At 43.3% G+C, this 23,448-nt stretch overlaps 1 protein-coding gene across 1 annotated transcript in view; it reads left to right on the plus strand.

Moving 5' to 3' along the window:
• The window catches only part of DTWD2 (DTW domain containing 2), a 133,810-nt gene that overhangs the window by 40,724 nt on the left and 69,638 nt on the right, over positions 1-23,448 (plus strand). Inside the window, exon 2 of the mRNA XM_015424995.1 lies at positions 19,065-19,155. Within this exon, the coding sequence (XP_015280481.1) occupies positions 19,065-19,155 (91 nt within the window). The remainder of the gene's footprint in view (positions 1-19,064; positions 19,156-23,448) is intronic.

The following is a 23,448-nucleotide window of genomic DNA, read 5'->3' on the forward strand; positions in this document are numbered from 1 at the left end:
GCTTCATGGCTAAGTGGGGGTCAGAATTCTGGTCTCCCCAGTCTTAGGCCAAAAGTCTTAACTACTGCACCACTCACATACTGGATACTCAGTGTGGATCTCCAAATGCATCTCAGAAGCCATAGTAAATACTGGCTCCTCAGGTACCCTGGACTGAAAATATCAGAGCATTTATTTGATTGAAGTAGGGTCCAGGACAGCAGAATCGCCTATATGGGGAACCAGCTTTATTCCTCCCGTACCCGGTACAGATACACACACACACACACACAATGGCTAAAGACAGGAATATTCCCATCTCCTCAATTTCTTTTTCTCTAAAGCCGTTCCCAGGATACAAAAATCAACTTAACTTCCACCATTTGAGCCTCTGCTCATCTCCCCCCCCACACACACACACATACAACTTCCATTATTTGGGCAACAGTCTTTTGGACCTCGCCTCCTACCAGAAATATACATTTATTTAAAGGAGAGCGTAAGTAGTAGAATAGCCTTGCTACTTTTGGGGAACCACTTTTTCTCCTTTTATCACATGTATTTCCTTTCATATATATCCTTAGACACATGTGAACTATCTAAGTTGGGTTGAGGTCAGGACACACACCCAGAACCGTAGCCAGTTTGGGGAATTTAAGCTCATTGTTGGGGGAAGCCTCTTCCCACTTTGGCAGCCTTTTCAGCTTGGAAAACTGACAGTTGCCGAGGGGGGGGGTGTTTGGTTTCGGGAATTTTACCTGGATAGTGTGTAGCTCAAAGTGCCTCTAATAGGCAACCAGTAACAAAGTTTAGAGTTTATTTTTCGAAATATAGGGTTACAAGAAATGAAAAGATACTCAAGCACGAACACTGTGAAATTGCTGTGTTCAGAAGGATGTGTGTTTGAAGGGTTAGGAGAGAATAAGAATTCTGCACCATAAGGAAGAATGAGAGAGAAGAGGAGATAAGAGGTTGTTGTGGGGGTCAATGGGTTGTTTGTAGGGTTGCCAAGTCTTCTTACCTTGGCAGCAGGGGAGCCTCGCCGGGCTCCGCGAGCTCCTCGGCGAAGCACACGCCGCCAGCACATCACAGGAAGTGATGTGCTACGTCACTCACGTTGAGGGCATGGCCCAGATCGTCAGAGGGAAAACAATAGATATTTCCCTCTAACGATCTGGGCCACGCCCCCAACGTGAGCCACGCTGGGCTTCGAGGGGCGGAGTTCCCCCCGGGGCCCGATTCCACGGCGGCAGAAACCGGGCCTCCAAAGTGGGGGTTTCCCCGCCCCCACTTGGCAGCCCTAGTTGTTTGTTTTGTTTAAGAGAAAAGGAATCAAGGCATTTACCTAACAACAGTCTGCTGAGCTGGGTATAGTACATTGTTTTGAGGATCTACAGGCTGAGAGTAAGGGCTTTAGGCAGAACTTCCAAAGGTCCTGAGGAAAAAAAAAAGAAGATAAGACAGTGGAGGGACACTTCTGTGTGACAAGGAAGTGCCCTAAAATCCAAGAGAAAGAAAATTGAAGTTGCCAGCTGCTGGCACAAGTGGAGAGGGTGAGACTGCACAGTTTTGACTGCCAGCTTAGCAATAGTTACTGGAGCCAGCACAAAACAGTATCAAACAAATAATTGTAAATTCCAGGAATTCATGATGAGTCACGGGATTTATCCTCTGGTTAAAACATATGAGCTAAACAGAACTACTGTCAGTTTTAGCCCCGTGCTGGTATGAGCTACCAGCCTTGTCTCCAGCTCGCCGTCCACCCAGCGGTTCGAAAGCTTCGGCGAGTAGATAAAATGGGTACCACTCCTTAGAGAGGGTGGGCACACTAAACCCCCTGGTGGGGAGGTGTTAACCGGCGAACAGAAGGTCCAGCGCCTGAGATCAAAAAGCCTAGAAAGTACTCTTCGGCATCAAGAAAGCCTGTAATGGGCCGTCCGGCCAGGCAGTGGCAGTGCTGCGCTGCAACTGAAGCAGTCCTAGAGAAAGCTGACGACATCAAGCCACGCCGAGGGAAAAATGCCGTTGGAACATGTCTGACCTTACTGCTGAACAAACTCCCCGTCGGCTGTGAACGTGTGTGATTTATGTTGTCCTCCCTTACCCCTTTGAATCAGATTTCCTGGCTCTGACTGAGTTGGGAGGGGAGGGTTTCCCAGAAAGGTAACAAAAGGTGATTGCATACAGGCAAAAGGGCTGGCAAGGTGGTTGGCCAGGAGACATTCAGACAAAGTTAGTAAAAGGTAATCAGGCTCACTGACAGTCTTCAAACAGTGGCTGAAAAAACATTTGATCCTGATCCTGCATTGAGCAGGATTTGGGCTAGATGGCCTGTATACCCTTCCAACTCTGTGGTTCTGAGTTCACCTAATTGCTTGGCATATGTGTGTGTGTTAAGTGCCATCAAGGTGCTTCTGATTTATGGTGACCCTATGAATTAATGTCCTCCAAAATATCCTGTTGTTAACAGCCTTGCCCAGGGCTTGCAGACTGAGGGCTGTGGCTTTCTTGATTGAGTCAATTCATCTCATCTTAAGTCTTCCTTTTTCCTGCTGGCTTCACATTTTCCTGGCATTATTGTCTTTTCAGTGACTCTTGTCTTCTCATAATGCAACCAAAGTATGATAGTCTCAGTTTTCGCTTCTAGGGAGAGTCCAAGCTTGATTTGGTCTAGAACCCTCTTATTTTCTTTTTGGTGGTCCATGGTATCTGTAAAACTCTCCTCCAACACCATATTCAAAGGAATCCGCTTTCTTCCTATTAGCTTTCTTGTCCAGTAGGGAATACTGTGGCACGAATTAACTTGATCTTAGGTGCCAGTGACACATCCTTATACTTAAGAATATTTTGTAGCTCCTTCGTGGCTACCCTCCCCAGTCTCAATCTCCTTCTGATTTCTTAGGTGCATTGCCCATTCTGACTGATATATCCAAAAATGGAGTTATTAGCAGACACTGATCCAAATGTGACTCGGGCAGTTGCATTTTTTTTGTCTATGGCATTTAATAGTATCACTTCCTAATGTAAAATTTTATATCCATTTTTCCCTATTGTATATCCATTTTTCCCTATTGTCTGTAAGGTAAAGGTAAAGGTTCCCTTGCTCGAAAGCCAGTCGAATCCGACTCTAGGGTTGCGGTGCTCATCTCCGTTTCAAAGCCGAAGAGCCAGCGCTGTCCAAAGACGTTTCCATGGTCATGTGGCCGGCATGACTATACACCAAGGCGCACGGAACGCTGTTACCTTCCCACCGAAGTGGTACCTATTTATCTACTTGCAATTTCTTGCTTTCGAACTGCTAGGTTGGCAGGAGCTGGAACTAGAGACAGGAGCTCACCCTGTCTTGCGGCACCCGGGTCTTGAACTGCTGAACTACTGACCTTCCACAGCCTGCAGTTCACCGTCTTAACCACTTGAGCCACCGCAGCTCCCTGTATATATTAATAAAATCCTTTTGTGTGCTTCTGACCTTTTGGTCTTCGAGCATTAATAAAAGACTGACTGACTGACTTTTGGTTGATGATGAAGCCAAGGATTAGAAAATCTTTAAAGATTTGATCTAGTACCCACTTGTTTGTTTTTAGTGATCCAAGGTATCTGTAAAACTCTTCTCCAACATTACATTTCAAAGGAATCTACTTTCTTCCTGCTTGTTAGTAATTAGATTTTACACTCAGGAAGACTTGCATTTGCTGATGAAATTACATTGGTGCATGGCTTTGCAAGCCCCTGAGTCCAATGGGTCCGCATGCAGATGCCTCATCAGTGGATCAATCTGCCTCCTAGTTTTGGCCGCTCATTAGCATAGCCTAAGGAGAGCCTTGACTTAAACTTCTCAAAAGCTCCTAAAATAGGTTTCTTCACAGACCAGCCCTGTACCTCCTATGCTAAATTGCTGCAAAAATGAACAGGACTGATTGAACTTGAGAAATGGATAGCCTGAGCAGTCTCATAATGCCTACCTGGCAGCCCTGGGGGGGGGGGCATTTCAGTCATCAGGAAACACCTAGCAGCCTGGGGGAGGAGGGGCTTGAGTCCTGCTCCCCCACAAGAGTTTATGCCCCTGACCCAGTGCACACTTATGTGGGAGGAGATCCCACAGAAATCAGCTGGACATACTTCCAAATGCATGCATAGAATCAGGATTTATATTTAACTCTTTAGACTCATGGCTAGAGATGTAAACTTTCTGGAAATTTTGAAGCAATGTGGAAAAGAGGCTTCCCCCCATTTTTTGGAAATGGAAATTTGGGGTGGGGTGGGGGTTGAAATACATGCAATAGTTTCCTGTCACACAAAGTTTGAGTCCAGTGGCACCTTTAAGACCAACAAAGTTTTAATCTGGGAATAAGCTTCCGTGTGTGCGCACATTTCTAGAATCCATACACATGACCAGAACAAAACTTTGTTGGTCTTAAAAAGGCCACTGGACTCAAACTTTGTTCTGCTGCTTCCGACCAACAAAGCTACCCACCTGAATCTATTTTCCTGTCAGAAGTAAGCATCTTTCATTGATTTTAATAAGATAACATAAAATGCATAATTTATAACATATAAAATTCTACTATTTGACTATCTATAGAATCTAAATGTATACATTTCTTTATTTTTCAAGAAATTGCAAGTACATCCAACACTTGAGAAGGAGTTGCAAACGGCTGCACCCTATGCTCCCATAGTACATGTACTTTTGCTTTTTGCCATCTGAGTGGTAAGAAAAAAATAAAAGTTGAAGGAAGATAGAAAAATTCTAGAGTGAATAAAAGAAGGTGTATTATTTGGACAGAAGTTCCTATCATATACATAAGAATTTTAATTATCTAACACTGTAGGGTTTTTAAAAAATGCAATCTATGGTTTCCCCCCCAATTTTTGTCATGCCTTTTCTACTCATGTCACAAGAAAAGGCATTTTTTAGATCTCAGTTTGGTGGAACAAAGGATTTTTGGAAGCACTACAGTCATACTTCTTTAAGCAGTATAGTTTAGATGAATATGGAAAGAATATAAAGAAAATTTTCAGTCTAATTCTGTATCCAAAGCTGTAGTGTACATTTTGTGTATGGAAAAAGTCACTCAGTGCTTAAAGGTGGGTGCATTATAGAAATATAACGGCAATCCACAATTTACTCCTACCCCTAGAGGGTAGCATTCTACTGAGAATTCTCTTGTAGGAAAGACTGCACAAAATGTAAATTAGATGTCCAGTATAAGAGGAATAATTGCTATTGTCCTTATTATGCGTCCTGAATGAAAAATGTCTTTACTAGTCTTTCCCATTGTGTGATTTATATACTTCTTATCTCTTTCAGTTGAAGCCCTCCTGAGAAGTCATTGGCTTTTTAGCCTTTTCTCAGCTAGGGCATATTCAGTGAAGCTAGGAAGATATGCCACATCCCACAGGATGTGGTGTCCACTTTGATTTAATGAAGTGGTACAATGGCATTCATTTCTAAATTCAAGGAAAACACAAAATAGGGACCACTGGAATTTTATTCAGTCAGTCAGGACCATCACTATGAGTAACATCCAACCACTCTGTTCCATTGGCATAAGCAGCTTTCTCCTGGGGAAAATCTTGCCATCGCCAGAACAGAATTATTAGAGCAGTTTGTTGAATCAATTCACAGAAGTTTGCAAGCAAATACTGTTAAGTTATTTCTTAGGTCATATCTGATGAATTGGCAGGCCAGAGTAAAAAAATTATCTGAATATCAACAAGGCTTGAACTAAAATGTTCTTTAATATCCGCAAACTCTTTTTATTTTTGAAACATCTAAAGATAACAATATTTAATGTGCAGAAAGGAAATTCTCACATTTTGCAGGAGCATCGAATAGGGTTGCCAATCTCTAGGTGGGGCCTGGAGTTCTCTCAGAATAACAACTGAACTCCATACTGCAGAGATCAGTTCCCCTGGAGGAAAGGGCAGCTTCAGAGGATGAACTCTGGGGCATCTTTCCTTAATAACAGTTTCCACCAAGTCACGTCTTCAACTATTTTGCTACACTTGTTCAAATTCAGCCCAGTGGGGCTGTGACTGAAAATTGTTATAGTCTGGTGGCTTTTGGGAAGTAAAGTAGAGGTGGTTGGTAGTGTCAGCATAGGATGAGATGGTTAGACAGTGTCATAGATGCAACAAACATGAAATTGAGCAAACTTCAGAGGACGGCGGAAGACAGGAAGGCCTGGCGTGATCTGGTCTATGGGGTCGCGAAGAGTTGGACTCGACTGTGCGACTGAACAACAACAACCACAAGTTCACATTTGAGTTCTTTCAGAACTCTCGGATGTATGCCATCTGGGCCTGGTGATTTATCAGTTTTTAAGTTGTCTATCAGTTTTAGGACCTCCTCTCTCGTCACCTCAATCTGACTCAGGTCTTTCAACACCCCTCCCCAAATCAGCGGTTCTTGAGTGGGCAAGCACTTCTCATCTTCCACAGTGAAGACAGGGGCAAAAAATGCATTTAGCTTCTCAGCCATTTCCCTATCATCCTTCAATACTCCTTTTACCCCTTGGTCATCCAAGGGCCCCACTGCCTCCCTGGCTGGTTTCCTGAAAGTTTTATTGTTGGTCTTTATGTTTTTTGCTATATGCTCCTCATATTCCCTTTTTGCCTGCCTGATCACAGACTTGCATTTTATTTGCCACAGCCTGTGTTCCCTTTTATCAACGTCACTAGCTATCCACTGCTTAAAGGAATCCTTCTTACCTTTTACAGCTTCCATTACTTTGTTTGTTAACCATGCAGGCCTTTTTCTATTCCTTATTTGTGTCTTTCCTAACCTGCAGTATATATTTTATCTGAGCTTCTGTATCAGCAAACAATTTAGAAAGGCAGCTCTGATTATGTCTGTGAGTTCTGAGAATGAGGCTAGCTTTAGCTCCAGTGACTTTTCCCCCTCATGTTGTGCAGTATGAATCCGAGATTATGAGTGTTGCTGTACCGAGTCCACAAACTGCTGACTCTTATGTTACATTGCAACTGTAGGTACTGGTGATGGTGTGTATTGTTTTTATCCAGGAGGGTTTTTTTTTAAACCTCCAAGGTCTTAATTTTAATGACTTGTTCTTAATGGCAAAATTTAAATACTACTAGTACTACACCTAATCCAGCAGAATGAAGACACTATGTTGTTGAAGGCTTTTATGGCTGGAGTTCATTAGTTGTTGTAGATTTTCCGGGCTGTATGGCTATGGTCTCGACATTGTCAGGGTCGCAAAATCCTTCCCCTCCCCCCCGGTCCAAAGGATGCCAGGCTGGTATCGACTAGGGCTTTTTCTGCAGCTGCTCCTGCTTACTGGAATGAGCTTCCGGATGAGATCAGGGCCCTGCGGGACCTTTTGCAATTCCGCAGGGCCACAAAACGGAGCTCTTCCGTCAGGCACAGGGCCGGCTCGCCCGCTAGGCGAACTAGGCCTTCGCCTAGAGTGTGAGCCGGCCATTAGGGCGTGGGAGGAGAGGCATGGGTGGCCGTTGGCATGCCTGGCCAGCAGCTGGGAGGAGCGCCGAAGCTGGGAGGAGCTCTGCCGGCTGCAGGAGGCGTGGTGATAAGCGAGGGGTGGAGGTGGAGGCAGGGGCGGCCACCGGGGATGGCTCCTTGCCCACCCACGCCGACGTCCCCGGGTGCCCAGCTCAGAAGCCTCTTCCTTGTCGCGGACACGGCTACGCCTCGGGGGCAGCGTCTCTCTCTCTCCAGGCAGGAGGGCCGGCCGTGCTCGAGAACACCCTGGGGGTCCCGGGGCAGGAGTGGGGAAGAGCTGCAGAGACCCACCCGAGGAAGCCCCGAAGCCACTCGAGGAAGCCCCAAAGCCGCCAGGAGTGGCAGCACACCGCACCCTTAGGCGCCCTCGCCCACCACCCTGCCAGCCAGGACCGTCGAGCCGCTGCCACTGCCAGCCACTGCCAGCCAGGACCGTCGAGCCGCTGCCTGCAGGGAGGGGAGAAGCCTCGGTGGGTTGGGGGGGTCAGGTCATGTGAAAGCAGCTGGTGTCCCAGGGAGTGGCACTCGGCCATAGGAGGGACCTCCAGGACACCGTCGGCTGCCCCACCATTCCAACAGGCAGGGATGTAGGAGCTCTTCCACCTCCCTCGTGCAGCATCCAGGAGGAGACACACACAGGAAGCCGGGGGGCGGCGGCGGCGGCGGCTCTACCCACATCATGGGGATTTTTCCCCTCTTTTTTTTTAACCTAAAGTAACTACTGGTGCTGCTGCTGGGTAAGACGATGGCACCGGGATGGGGCTGGCTGCCGGTGTTCCCTTTGCCGCCCTCCCTCCCTCCGCGCCGGGCGCCCCGTCGGCTCGGCTCCGCAGCACTGCCCGGCCTCGGTGGAAGAGGAGGAGGCCCGGCGGCTGCTTCACCGGCAAGTGAAGGGGGGTGAGGGAGGGGGCCAGCAGCTGAGAGGCAGGGCTGGGGGGATGGGGCTGCGCAGAGGGGTGTCGTGGTCCCCGTGGCCTGGATTGGGGTCACTTGGGGGGCTGGCCTGCCCACCCCCACCCCGCAAGCTCTCTCGCCTCCCCGCCCGCTGGCCACACTGTAGCCTTTCCCCAGCCAGCCCGCCCGCCCATCGTGGAGTCTCCCCATGCGGCGGCAGTGCACCAGGCCTGGAGGCAGAGGGCAGCGTGCGCGCGCCCCGCTCGGCTTGCCAGAGGGACTGGATGGGAGCGGTATGGCGATCGTGGCCAGCCCCAGCAGCAGCAGCGCTCCAGCCGCGCAACATGCCTGCCCTTCTCCTCGGAGGCACAGCGGGCACTTTGCCGGGTAAGTGTGGGACCGAGCGAGACGAGGGAGTGGAGCAGGCGAGACGAAGGAGTGGAGCGGGCGAGGCGAGGGAGTGGAGCGGGCGAGGCGAGGGAGTGGGTGGCCAAGCTAAGTTCTGCCCCGAGCTGGGAGGTCTCCAGGCCCCACCGGGAGGTTGACATCTGTGCTCGCCTAGGGCGCAGGAACACCTCGGGCTGGCCCTGGTCAGGCATATGGGTTAGGAGCCGTGTCTTACCATCTATGTCCTGTCCCAGTCTTATTCCCTGCATGAGCCTGCCAATAGTGGAGGTACTGCTTATCTTATTATAGTCACATTGCCATCGCTATGTTAATGGTTTCAATAACTTACTGTATATTTTATACTAATATTTATATTAATTTATATTGTTGTTTTATCTATGGTTCTCTTGTAAGCCGCCCTGAGCCTGCCCCAGAGGGGAGGGTGGGGTAAAAATCAAATAAATAAATAAATATTGTAGTGCCTGACATTTCGCCAGTAGCTGTGACTGGCATCACATTAACACAGAGAGTACTCCATCTTTCTGTGTTATTCCTCTGAGGATGCAGTCACAGCTGCTGGCGAAACATCAGGTACTACAGTGCCAAGACCATGGCCATACACCCTGGAAAATCTACAGCCCGGAAAATCTACATCTGATGAAGTGTGCATGCCCACAAAAGCTCACACCTTGAATAAAACTTTGTTGGTCTTAAAGGTGCCTCTGGACTCTAACTTTGTTCTGTTGCTTCAGACCAACATGGCTACCCAACTTGATCTAACTTTGAGGTAAACCAGTATATGTGCAGACTTTCGTTCATATGCTTTTTAGGCTATTGAAAGTTTTATAAGCTTTTCCCAGTGACTTAGGATCTTCAAGGTGAGAGGCTTTTGCTCCAGTGTTTTCCAAACATTCCAGTACACTTTCTTTGAGTATTCTCTAGCTCTTTTGGTTTCCAGAAGGCTCCAGTACCTAGTCCCTTCTCTGAAAACACCAGTACTCGTCTTGAGTTTTTAACTGACTCTTGGGCTGTGGTTACACATGCTAAATAATTCACTTTCATTGCAGTTTCCAACTGGATTTTACCTGTTCGCACAGAAAAATCCAGTTGGAAAGTGCACTGAAAGTGGATTTAGCATGTGTGACTGCAGCCTTAAGGTCTCTAAAGGCAGTTTCTAACCACACCAGACCAGGGATCTCTGCACTTTTCAGACCTATCACTCTGTTTATATTGGGTAGGGGCATTTCTTCTCTCTCTAGAAGATCTATCCCCTTTCCCTTGCCCAAATGGGAGTCTCCATCTAACTACCCCACTTGTCCTTCCCAACTCTCCCGTCTATGTTAAACTGCTCTCAGTCAAGGCTCAATTCTGAATGAATTCTCCTCCTCAGCATTCAGCTCTAAAGTCTCTCTCTCTCTCTCTGCTCAGCTGAAGCTAACCAATCAGATTGCTTGGAGCAGCCCTAAGGAGGGAATCCGCAGCAATGAGGGGGAAACCCACTTGTTTCCTATATTTTCTTCTGTATCACTCTTTCAAAAAGATGGTTCTTTTCTGTCTTCCAGGCCAATTGTAGTGACAAATAGCATATTTTTGTTAAGAGATCAACAATTTCATGTTTGAATTAAGAACCCTCGAGATTTGCCATCCAGGCCCAGTGATTTGTTAGTCTGTAATTTGTCTATCAATCTGAGTACTGCACATAGTACCTGTATGTTCCTCCTTTCCTCCCCGGGTGTTCATTAACAGTGTTTGATGCCACATAAGTCAAGTCAGGATTTTCAGACATAAAATTGCTGTTCTAAAGCCCTTAGGGTATTTTTAATGTGTGTATTCTACTCTTATCTTCAGTAAGAGATGACCAAATATAGTAACTCATATCTTCAACTATTTTGCTACACTTGTTCAAATTCAGCCCAGTGGGGCTGTGACTGAAAATTGTTATAGTCTGGTGGCTTTTGGGAAGTAAAGTAGAGGTGGTTGGTGGTGTCAGCATAGGTGTAAAGAAGAGACAATTTTCGATCAAAGCAGGCACTAATTGTCATCCTTTGGGGCATTTTAAAGGAAACCACCATTTAAGTAGACATGGAGTCTGAACAAAATTGAGGGGTTCTTTTATTTGAACTGTAAGGATATTCTTTGGCCATATTTACTCTTGACATCAAAGTGAGTGGTTCATAGAAAGCCAAGTGTATTCAGCCTTTTCAAGAATTATTCCCCATCTTCCACAATCCACATAGAATCTCTCTCGAGCCGGAACTCTACTTTATTTGTTTGTATGACTGACTTTTTAAAGATATTTTTGTCCAATCTCTGAAACTTCTTGTGCAGAAGACTGTGTGATGTGCTTCATCATGATACCTTAGAACTAAAACAGAGCAGAAAGTTTCTCATGACAATTTGAACATATATGAGCTGAGTTAGTGTGAGCTAGCTCATAGTTTTTTAGCCTCCGGCTCACACATTTTTGTCTCGGCTCAGGAAGAATGGCTCCAGAGCAAACTAATGTATGCAGTAGCCAAATCACTCGCTCACAACTTTAATGCCAGTAGCTCACAAAGTAGAATTTTTGCTCACAAGACTCCACAGTTTAGAGAAGGGAGCATTGGGTATGAGTGATCTGGAATCAAGGAGTTCACAATCCAAGTTTTCCCAGTTTAGATGATTCAAGATGATTAGAAAGTAAATACAAACATCCTGAACTTCCATGTATTTTGAACTGATAACAAATGACTCAGTGAGAACCGCCACCTTCCGTCTTCTGCTAATAATTACCTAGCACTGGAGCAGCAGTCAGGTCTGCTGCAGTGCTCACTAGGCCCTAAAACACTGCAGCAGTATTGTGGATACCAAGCCATCTGTGAAATCTGGTTTTCTGGTCCATATTGGACTCCGTAGCCTTCAGAAACTGCAGTTTCTGAAAAAACATCCTGTTTTTTACTTAGACTTTTGTGCTCAGATTACAAGAGTAATATGCAGACTTCTTTATGGATAATGGGCATTAAATATGGATTACTTTCACAAATGAATCACTACTCATTTTCAAATAATATCTTTTAAACAAATGTTACCTGAAATCTCATTTTTATTTGGGAAATTAGGTGCTTATTATATCCTGTGAATAGATTGAAGTAAAGATTGTGAGCACCTGTTCCAGTGTTTTTCTTTGCCTTTTAAATTTTTTACAAGAAACAGAAATTAGCGTTGGCAGTGATTTCTCTCCCCCCCCCCCCCCACACATACACATTCCTTTCATTTAAATTTTCCAATAGTTCTTGCATTTTTAAAATTTTGCCCCCCAGTGCTTGGTACATCTGTGATCATATTAACTGTCACCTTCAAAAGAACTAGATGCAACAGAAGCCCATGCAATGTTTGACAAATGTCTTAATGAAAGAGTTTGCAACTGGGAAATACAGGAACTAGAAATTAGTAACCATGTTGATTGCATAGATCTTCAGTACTTAGAAGCAATTTAACAATATAGATGCTGAGAAATCAAACATGTAACTTCCATTGTCATATAACACCATATAATACCAGTCACTAATAGCTTATTTAAATAAGTTATGTATTGCTTCCAAGAATTCCTAAGCTTGGTCATTTTCAGATCTTCTAAGAAAGGGAGTTGTAGAGCTAGGAAACAGCTGCTGAAAACATTTTTCTGTGCCCTTGAACTTTGTTTGTGTTGTATTTATTCTTAAATTTATATTCCCCCTTATTGTAATCAAACAAAAAGGCAGCTGATAGAGTTAAAATGTGCAGAAGGGGCATAACATGCAGAAAGACCTGTGTCATAGGCGAGATCAGAAAGAAAAAGGGAAGAAGCTGAGAGAAGTAGGTGCAGGAGACCCACAGATAGGGAAAACAGATACAGAGAGAGATGGGGTTTAAAAAGAAAATTGCGAAGTAAGGGTAGGAAAGCAGATCTGTGGTGGTACAGAGAGGGAGATAATGGAGCATAACTGGGGTGCAGAGAGAGGGAGAAAGGAACGCTGTGGATTAAGAGTATTAACCAATGGTAATTGGAATGAGCTATGGTGATACAGAGAAAGGAAATGCTGAAGGGTTACTATTAGAGTTATGTATAACTTAATATCTTGGCATTTTGTTGTTGCCTGTGGCAGGCATTTTGTGGTTGCACCCACCACCCTGGGTCAGAATTGTAAAAGTGTCCCCAGACACAAAAAGGTTGGGGTCCCCTGCCTTAGATTATCTAGATATGAAGAAGAAAAAATAACTGGTAATTCTTCTGCTCCATCCATGACTTTTGAAAATTCTAAACATGAAATCCTTCCATATCGTTTATGGGTTAGAGTACAGACTGTTTCATGATAATTTAGCTCTGCCCTTCTGCAACAATTCCAGAGGGTGTAATGGGTGACTTCTGCCCCACCTGTGGGAATTAACAGGAGCTGCCTTGAGTGTCATTAAGTTTCATTCCAGATTTATATGAAACTCAAGCAAGAACTCATTTGACATTTGGAGTTTAGTGTCATTGATAAAGTGATACCATGTAGCACAGAGGAGTAAAACTTATGACCCCTCCAGGGCTCATATCCAGCCAGTGAGCAACTGACTGTCTCCTGCTTCCTTTCCCGGGGCTGCTGCTGCTACCATATCACATCTCACCTATCTCCCTCAACTGCGCAGGGAGGGATGCAAAGAAAGCCAAGCCTCCTTCCCTCCATTGGCTGAGGTCTCCTCTCCCCTCTTCCTCATTTATTCTTTGCTACTACTGACTGAGATGAGAAGAAGGGAAGGAAGAGGAAGGGGGGGAGGGAAAGAGCCAGAGAGAGAGAGAGAGAACGAACAAAGTTGCACCTTTAAGACCAACAAAGTTTTATTCAAGGTATAAGCTTTCGTGTGCACGCATATTTCTTTGGGGGGCGGGGATTCTTCTGACAAGCTCAATTTACATTGAGATTACCCTGCTCTGCTGTGTACATTAAGACCTGATCACACACATGCACATTAAAAGAAAGGAATGGGGTACTAGAAAGAGATGCCTTGGGATAAGGGGAAAGAGGAATTAAAAGGGAATTATTTGGCTTATTCTAAGAGTTTTTTAAGATTAGCTTCCTCTGTGTCTATCTGGGATATTATTTTCTTTCAAATAGACCCAGATTAGGAATTACAACACTTGGATTGGATTTCGTTGTTTAATAACTGGAAGTAGATGGCTAAATATTTAAAAATACATTTATGGTTCAATAAATTCCAGTTTAACAGGTCTCCCTCTCTCCCCTCCCACCTCACTGGCTGCCTTTGTTCATCTAAGAACACCCCTTTGCTTTTTTAACTGTTTCATTATCATAACTAACAATGAGTGGATTTTGCCAAGTCTGAAATCAGCACATTATTTCATTTGGAGAGATCCTCCTCTCCAATTCTAATAAATGGAAGAAAAAGAAGCATAACAACAGAGCTTGCAATCTTTATTAGTGGAAAAGATCAAGAGTCCAGTGGCACCTTAAAGACTAACAGAATTTGTGGCAGTGCATGAGCTTTCATGAGTCACTGCTCACTTCTTCAGATATGGCTAGAGTGTGAGTCTATCTGCCCCTATATCATGGAGAGTGGAGTAATTTCAGATGCTTAATGACAATAGCAGGTGTTGGTAATGAGCCAGGAAATCTAGGTCTTAATTCAGTCTAGGAGGATGCATTATCCTGAGCTTCATTATCAGTTGCAATTCAGTAGTCTCTCTAATCTCCCTTTGAAATTCCTTTGTGAGAGAACTGCTACTGTTAGACCAGCAACTGTATGTCCTGGAAGGTTAATTTTTTCCCTCACTGGTTTTTGAATGTTGTGGTTTCTAATGTCAGACTTATGTCCATTTATTCTTTATATCCTCATGGACTGAATCCTTCTGGAATGAATTGAAACCTAGGTTTCTTGTCTCATTACCAATGCTCATATTTCTGCCTCTACTACCCCTCTGCATATCACCTTATCCAATCAAACTTGCTGTTGTCATTCACCTGCTATTGTCATTTGGCATCTGAAATGACCTTTATAAAGTTGATATCTCCTGTACCTGTCGTTACATTTTATAGCGTACATGGCCTGGCACAGCAAAGTGACATTTATGTCAGATCCGGCTCTTATAACAAATGAGTTCAACACCTCGGATTGTAGCTCTATTTCATTTGAGCCAGAAGCAACAGTGGTGTGCCTAGCAAGTGACTGGAAGCAGTCATGGGCTGGAAGAAAGTTAACAAAGAGAAGCTGAATGCTGATCTGACAGATGTTGATAGGTGACTTGTGTAATTAGAAGAACAAGCTATGCCTTTATAAGTAGGAGCTGTACACCTCTGGAAAGACCAGGTACTGAATCCAGTGGATTGTGCTCATACTTTAAGCTACAGAATCTGTGGATGAAAATGGAAACAGTTACAATTGATATGACTGATGACTCCCCCTCCCAGCTTTTCTTGCCTGAGGGCATCCAAGAGGTGGTGGGGGAATCTGAAGGTATGAAAAGGGACTTGCCAACTTGCTCCCTTCCCTCCTATCATATGGGGTTGGTTGCCACCACTCAAACTCTGCTTTTCTTTCACTATCACTACCAGGTTCCTAGTGCAGCAGAATCAGAGATATGGGAGGTGAAACAAATAAAAAGAAACAAAACCAAGAAGTTTTGCGCAGGCAAGGCAGCAGGATAGAAATCTAAAATAATAAATAAATAAGTTAAGTAGGTTGTGCAGTCACTAGCATTTCATTCCAAGAAATGGACACAAGAAAAGCTGTAACTTCAAATGCAGGATGGTCAAGGTGGATTGTTAGCCGAATTGCTTTATTTACAGCAATTGGCAATTTATAAATGGGTTCTTGCCAATTTATACCAAGGTCCTGTTCCCATCAAGGGTTTCCAGTAAAGGATTTGAGGCTGTTGTAGTTAAAATAGATGTCTTTTACTTAAAAATATATCTCATACAAACAATACTGATGCACTCACACATTAAATCAAGTTTCTGAGATTTACAGTAAGAAATAAGCACTTTTGCATTAGCAGGTAGAGGTGATGGTGGACAATACTTACCTGTCTTACAGCTTGGTTGTTCCAATGAAGAATAGAGGGGAAGAAATAGAAAACTAAGGAATTCACAAACGACCAGAATCAGCCGGAACACGTGGGCAGTAGAGGCAAGGGTTGGGGATAGCAAGGGGGACTTAAGAGGGGTAAAAGCAGACAGGGGTTGTTGCGTGGGAGATGCTAGTTGATCAAGTAGGAGGGGCCAGGTGACGCGTTCTCTCCTTTTCTAGTGGGTTCAAGAGATGGGCGGTAACCGTGCCTACCTCTTATCCCACCTACCTGTTAGTCCGTCCCAAAAACAATCCTATTGGTTGCATGTAGGGAGAGTGATTACCTAAGAGGAGTGGCCAGTATTGTAACCTAAAACCTTACTCAGAGTATGGCATCTGGACAGGTGTGAAAACCTAGGAGTCAGGATGCTTCATTGTAGTGTTGATGAAGCTGGCCATTCTATTGATAACCAAATGTCCATTTGGCAGGAAATACCAATGCAGGAACAAAGCAGGCGATGGATAATACGTGACCACAAGTAGTTCTGCAATGGGGGCTGTCTCTTCTCAAAGTTGTTGTTCTCATTGCTCACAATAATGGAGGTGTATGCTTCTTCACCAGGCTGGTAACTGTGTAGCTGAAACCTTATTTACATGTAAGGCATGTTCAGGCACCTTCTATGTGTTGCATCACAACAGGTGACTTAAAGTGTACAGTTCTTTGAGCCTATGTGTGTGTGCGCAGTCCATGTGTGTAGCAATAAATATAGTCCATCAAGTAAATATCCAGTTCATTCTCTAACAGGATTTCACTCCATTTCTCCCTTGTCCTTAGCTTGTGCACCTTTCACTGAGTAGCTTATCTTTTTAAGTCTTTCCCTCCCACCTGGGAGAATTTCTCTTTGACCTATCCTAGAATTTGGGATTAATTTCCCACATGTGCTGCCCAGCACCTTTTGCCAATCCTGACAAAGCGCATGTTGTCAACTTTTATTACCCTAACTCTAGATGTCAAAAACAGTGCTGTATCTTCTTCCTGGCAGGTGGGCAAAAGATCATCCCTGTTCTGCCTACTTGTCTCCATAAAAGGAAACCATCTCCTTTCAGACTGAAATTTGAAGAGTTTATTGCTTCATTCCCAGGAAGGAGGGTCACTTTTCTGGGACAGTGTCTCTTCTGTGTTAAACAAGATATCTTGCATTTCCTTATCACAACAGTGATAACCATTTCTTCCCTTGAAGGATAACAACCTGGCCAATGTTTTGTTTGCCTTGTGCTCTGTGGATGGCTGTTCTAAACTGCAAGTAGTGTAAGTAGTGACAGTATGTGAATGGGGCAGGACCTCAGGCCAGGAATAGATCACATTGTGCTAGTGATCGTGAGACTCTGCTTTTTGACAATTCGTTTCTGCATTTCTGCACATAATTCATGGTAGTGATTTTGACCTACAAAGTACTAAATAGTCTGGGTCAAGCATATCTCAAGAAGTACTTTCTCAAAGAGATGTGCATTTGCAGAACTCCCCCTTCCCCACTCCCTTTGGAATCTCATGGGCCAACTGGAGTGTTTGATTTGTGGTGCAGTTTCTTAATATTGATTTATTAACATTATTTATGGGTAATGCGTCTTAAAATTGATTAATATTATTGTAATGCTTATCAAAAGAAATATTCTGTGTCATTTCTACATATATTCTAAATACTGTAGAAAAATAAGTAGCTGTGTTCTGCAAATTTCCATTCTAATATATTATTTCTATTACTCTCTCTGTGATGTGTGTGTGTGTGTATAATTTATAAACACAGGAGTGCTTTCCAACTGGTATAATTGTAAAGTTAAGGTTTCTTGCATTCTTAGAACTGTAAACAAAATTTAGACCATCTATGTGAAGCATCAGCATAAATAGTTAACCCTGTGGGTTTTGTTTTTTATTGAAGGGATATTTTAGTTGAAAACGTATGATGGAGAAAACAGAGCAGATGTGTGGGGAAAAGAATATATACAAGGGCTTATCAAGAGTGCTGTTACTTTAATGCTCTGTAGAGTTTTGGCTTAGAGAAGAAATTTCTATCTCCTCCCTTTTTAAAAAAATTGTCAGTGATTGAGGTCAAACCACATATTGAAAGAAAGCAGATTGTTGACATTATTCATTCAAAAATCTTTTCTTCCCAAACATTGCAAGCATTGGGTGAGTTCCAAAAATCCTGCTGCTTGAGTGAGGGGCATTTCAGCTTGCATAAGAGGAGTGTAACAAAGAAAGAGAGTATTTCCCCCCACATCTATAGCCACTGTGTCCCCTGAAAAGCCATTTGGAAGTCCCCACCCTCTGGACACTCTCTTTTGATGGTAAATGGGCTACCTTCTGTTTGGACAGTACAATTTTAGCATTTAGGCCACTGTTTCAATTTTTTTTGTTTGATTTCTCAGTGTACAAAGTGCTTTAGCACATCTGTGTTATGCTGAGGAATAGTGACTTGTTCAAGGCCACTTTTGAGGCTGAGTAGGTATTTGAACATCATCATGTTCAAATAATTTAACCTCATTTTAGTCTTTAGCTAGGCAGACATTCTAATAGTAGGTGCACTTGACTGAGTTCTTATCTCACACAATCTCTGATGAAAGGTACAATAGCAAAAGAAGTGCTCTAGAGATTTTAAAGTAGCCTAAATGTTTAATTATGAGATCTGGATTTGTCAATTTGTGTCAGCAAGTATGCATGTTCAGGCATGTTTTTAAATTGTTGGACTTGGAGACAGCATGTTAGATGCAGGTTTAGGCAATCTGCTGGTTGCATACAGGCTTTTGTGTTCTTCCCCCCCCCCCCCCAAAAATTTTTTTTTGTAGAAATGTCTTTGTGGTGCCAAAAATAATTTCCAAAGTCCATTTCTATCTAGAACCAAAGAACACAACTCCTAACTTTGCAAAAAGAGACAGCAGGCTTTTGAACAAAACTTTAAAAATAGAGTAGCACATATTGGAAAAGTACCATGGCTGAAAATAAATTGTTAATTTCTCCTCATTATAAGCACACAGGGTCACAACATGATGATATTACTGTGTTATACCTTTGGTATGCTTTAAATATTTTCAACGGTGCAGTTAACATTTCAGAATCTTCATCTATTGTTTCAAAACTTGCAGTAGAATTTCTACAGAAACATTCAGTTACTTGGTGTTTAGAGTAGAAAATACACTCTACCTAAATTTTGTGTTGTGGTAAAATAGGTACATATTGTGCAACAAAGTTGTGCTGTAAATTATTTTGCTGATTTTTTTTCTTACTGTCCTTTAGCCGTCCTCAAAAGGTATGCTTGTGTCCGTTCTTGCCAGTCAATCCCTTGAAAGTCTCTACCTGTTTGTACATCATCCAGCATCCAGCAGAGGTGAGTATGGCTGTGTGGAATGCCAACATTCAACTATTTATTTTTCCAGCAAAAAGAAAACAAAATAACAAGTGGAAACAGGTTAAGCCATGTGCAGTTCTGTAACATTTACAGTAATTGCTGTGGATCCTACCACTCTTCTGAGCAAAGTCTGATGCCTTCCTCCAGCTTAAGGCATGTCCCATCAGCTTAAATAATAGCTCTTCTTCCCTTGTAAGAGCCACTTAAGGTGGAGGAATGCTCCTCCACAGCAGTATCAGTCTCACTACTACTGCCTAACTGACCTGAGACTGTGAAGTTATGTATGGGGCCTGGGTTTTTTTTGTTTTTGTTTTTAATTTCCCCTAATTTCTTTTTACTTGATATGCCTAGCAACTGAATTAATAACAGGAATCATATTTTGTTTAATACTGTATTAAAGGTGTTAAGATGGAGAGTGGTATTTGTGAATTTCTGGCATTGTGCAGGGGGTTGGACTAGATGGCCTTGGAGTCCCTTCCAACTATCATTCTATGGTTTGCCATTTCTGATAGCAAATGCAAAGCCTGCTAATTTGCATATATGTGTTTATATATTTATGCCTATTAAAATAGCAATTTCAATGTTACAATTGCCTGCTGAGTAGCTTGGGAGTTCCAGGGGGTAGAAAAATAAAAGAAAATATCTGTAATGTCAGTGTTCCTTAAAACATTCAGAACGTTCAGATTGAATCCTTGAATTTACAGAAATTACTTCCTGACTTCCATTCCTCTCCATGAAATTTCACATGCCTTTTAGCTACTAGTTAAGTGTGCTAGGAAAGATACGTTGTTTGTTCTTGTTACTGCTACTTCATGTAGGTTTGCAAGAAATAGTAAGATATTGCACGATTCTGCAGTGTTATTTGTACCTTTTCTTCTGCTGTCTAGAGGTGTTGTGAATGTTCAGGCTTTTCTGTGTGGCAGTATATTGTTTAATTATTCAGATTTCACTGTTTTTGTCCACATAATCTGTTATTTTAAGACACATTCTATACATTGTGCCTGTGTCCTAATTTGTGCAAAAGAATCAAAACAGGTTGTGTTCAAAATAAAGTACAGGCATGAATTTGAAGGCTGGTGTACAGAATATCAGTTTGAAATGAATGTCTAAAATATGCATATTTAAAACAGATATAAACCAGTTTGGTATTAGTATCTTTGCATTGCCCTGACCTGGGTGGCCCACGCTAGCCCGATCTTGGAAACTAAGTAGAGCTGATCCTGGTTAGTTCTTGAATGAGAGACCATCAAGGAAGTCCAGGGTTGCTATGCGGAGCCAGGAGATGGCAAACCACCTCTATTCATCTCTTGCCTTGAAAACCCTATGGGGTTGCCATAAATCAGCTCTGACTTGATGGCACTTTCCACCACTATGTCTTTGAGTTAAGATGACTATGTTCCTGAAACTATAGAGTAGCATCAGTCTACCAAAATATGATCCCATAATGGCTATTCAGGAGTGTACTCTATTTAGGTTTGTTGTTGTTGTGTGTATTCAAGTTTAAAAAGGAATTTGGGGATTTGGTAAAAGGCCTTATCAAAGAAAAACTGCCTCAAAGTGGAGTTATTGAAGAAACAATCTAGAGGTTCTGAGGAGGAAGCTGTTAAAAGCAAGTCTCAAAAAAACGTGCGTTTCTTTGTGGATTTCTCCTTTCTGTTTTTCTCTCTCCTTTACTTCTTCATAAAAGCCTTCTACCCACAACACCTTCACACACTGACTGAACACATGGGGAGGGAGAAAAAGCATGAGCTTTTTCCTCCTCTATATAATCATGAGCTCCTCAGCATGATGCCTATATGAGTACCCAGTGTCCATGCATATGTTTCCTCCTGTCATTGGTGATGCTCAAAACACAGTGTCCCCCAATCTTGGTAAAGGAAGTGTACACATGGCCACTAGTAGTACAGTGATGCTAACGTGGAGGCGGAAGGCGGGGCCAGAGTGCTTGTGCTTGCTCTTCATCTCCATGCATTCACCCAAAGTGCAGAGGGATCATGACGTAACTTCCAATGAAGGAGTTCAGTTTGCTTGAATAGTAGAATGTGACCTTTTCTCATTATAAGAATGCACACTATACATTACCTGTCAGGAATGCACAAAAACAGCTTACCGATCCTGACATATAAATAGTGCTGATCTAAAAATCTACGAAGGACATTACATACCATAGAATATCTTTTGACTGTAATTTTCGCATGCATTGATCTTATGCCATTAACGAACTTCATTTACTGTCTATAGTATTCCCTCTTGAACAATGAAGACTTAAGTATTGAAAGGTTTTATGTTGCACATTACCCATTTCAGAGGAAAGCAAGTAATCGATTTAAACAAGAATCCAAAAGCAGTTCAAAGGAAAATTAAAATATAACTATAGATTTCCCCCCTTATTCACCATTAACCTAGAATTCTAATACAGAAAAATTACTGCTGTTTGAACATAGTTTGACTATAAACTATACACCTGATGTCGTCTGAGGTGATCTCATGTCACTTGCATTTATGCTCCAAATTGAAATTTGTTTCTTATTGAGAAAGAACAGCTGCATTTTCTACAGGCTAGACAGGGAGTTTCAGCTGTGTCCTTGTAGTTACTATTCTCTGTTGGGGACAGTTCAGACGGTGTCCTTTGTTTCTACCCTGTGCCTGCATGTATACACATGTGTATACACACACATAACACACACACACACAGTGAGAAAAAGGTTTTTTTCAAAGTCACTTCATTCCACCTTGCCGCACTTAAAAAGTACTATAGGAGAACTTTCACTGTTTAAATGCAGGATCTCCCTTACACTGAACTGTTAACAAAACTACACATGTTGTCCAAAGAGGTTTGTGTGTTGTCTACTGTTGTTTTACTCTTTGGTTGAGTATTTGAGTATATTTGGCATAACTCATGCATAAGGCATCCTTAAAGTATACTTGAGTATTATTTAGGTCAATAGGGTTTAGAGGCTTGATTTCCATTTCTGTGTGACTTAAGTATGCCTAAGTATCACATGATGCCTTTGTTTTAAAAAGACAATATGGTTCAGATTAGTAGGCTGCTCACAGTTGCACTGATTCAAAATTGGGATTGCAATGTGATTGCAAATAATGAGTAGACATAAACGAATCTAGTTTTTCTTTCTGTGCATACTATATTAGTTTGCACAGAAGCCTATTACGCCCCTATGATGTAAAGACTATTTTTTTAGTCTAGCTTTTATTTCGTACTTTGATGTATGAATTGAAATAGTTATGACATAACTGAAATATATTTGATTTCATATGTGAATGCCTGAGGAAAAAGTATACATAGTAGATGTATGCAGTATTTCATTACACAAAATGTTGTCCTCTACAGGGGTAGACCAGGCCTCCAGAGAAAAGGTCTATCCACCCCTTTCCACTATATTAGTAGGCGTGGCCTCTGGAGAACACCCCAATCTATTATATTGGTAGATCTGGGCTTGGGCCATCACCTTGCACTGACCCTTAGAAAACATACAAGCATGTAAAGGAGGAAAAAAACCCTCTTACAGTCTACTTTAGTTGTGTGTGTGAGTGTGTGTGTGTGAGAGAGAGAGAGAGAGAGAGAGAGAGAGAAATATGACAACCAGCATTACAGGTAAAGTATAACAGAGGTGGAACAATCACTGTCAGAACCCTGCCTAACCTAACAAACACACAGTTGCTTAAATGTTATCAACCTGCCCAAACTACTTATTTATTCAGATATTTATATCCCACTTTTCCCTGTGACTCAAGAGAGCTTACAAATCATACTGAAAAGCATAATAGGGGTATGCAAAAAATTTGGTGATTCTAGTTCAATTGTAGCCTATGGAGACCAGGGGTCTTTTCGGGCTGGAGCCCTCTGGAGCGCTGCTCCGCAAGCGCGTGGTGGCAAGCCCCGCCCCCGGGTCCCACGAGCCCCGCCCCCAGGTCCCCGGAGCTGCGCAGGAGTGCTGCGGCTCGGGGGAGGCCGGGAGAGCCTTGCCCCCGCGTCCCTCGAGCCGCGCGGGAGTGCTGCGGCTCAAGCAAGGCCCAGAGAGCCTTGCCCCTGGGTCTTCCGAGCCGCACGGGAGCGCTGCGGCTCGGGCGAGGCCCGGACAGCCTTGCCCTGGCCCTCCTGAGCTGAGACAGAGCGCTGAGGTTCGGGCGAGGCCGGACAGCCTTGCCCCGGGCTCCCCCGAGCCGCGCTTGGGGGACGGGAGAGCCTGTTGCCGCATCCCCCGTCCCACCAGGCTCGAGCGAGGCCTGGAGAGCTTCGCCCCAGGGTCCCCC

Source organism: Gekko japonicus, unplaced genomic scaffold, assembly GCF_001447785.1.
Source record: "Gekko japonicus isolate JY-2015 unplaced genomic scaffold, Gekko_japonicus_V1.1 scaffold2135, whole genome shotgun sequence".
Lineage (NCBI taxonomy): Eukaryota > Metazoa > Chordata > Lepidosauria > Squamata > Gekkonidae > Gekko > Gekko japonicus.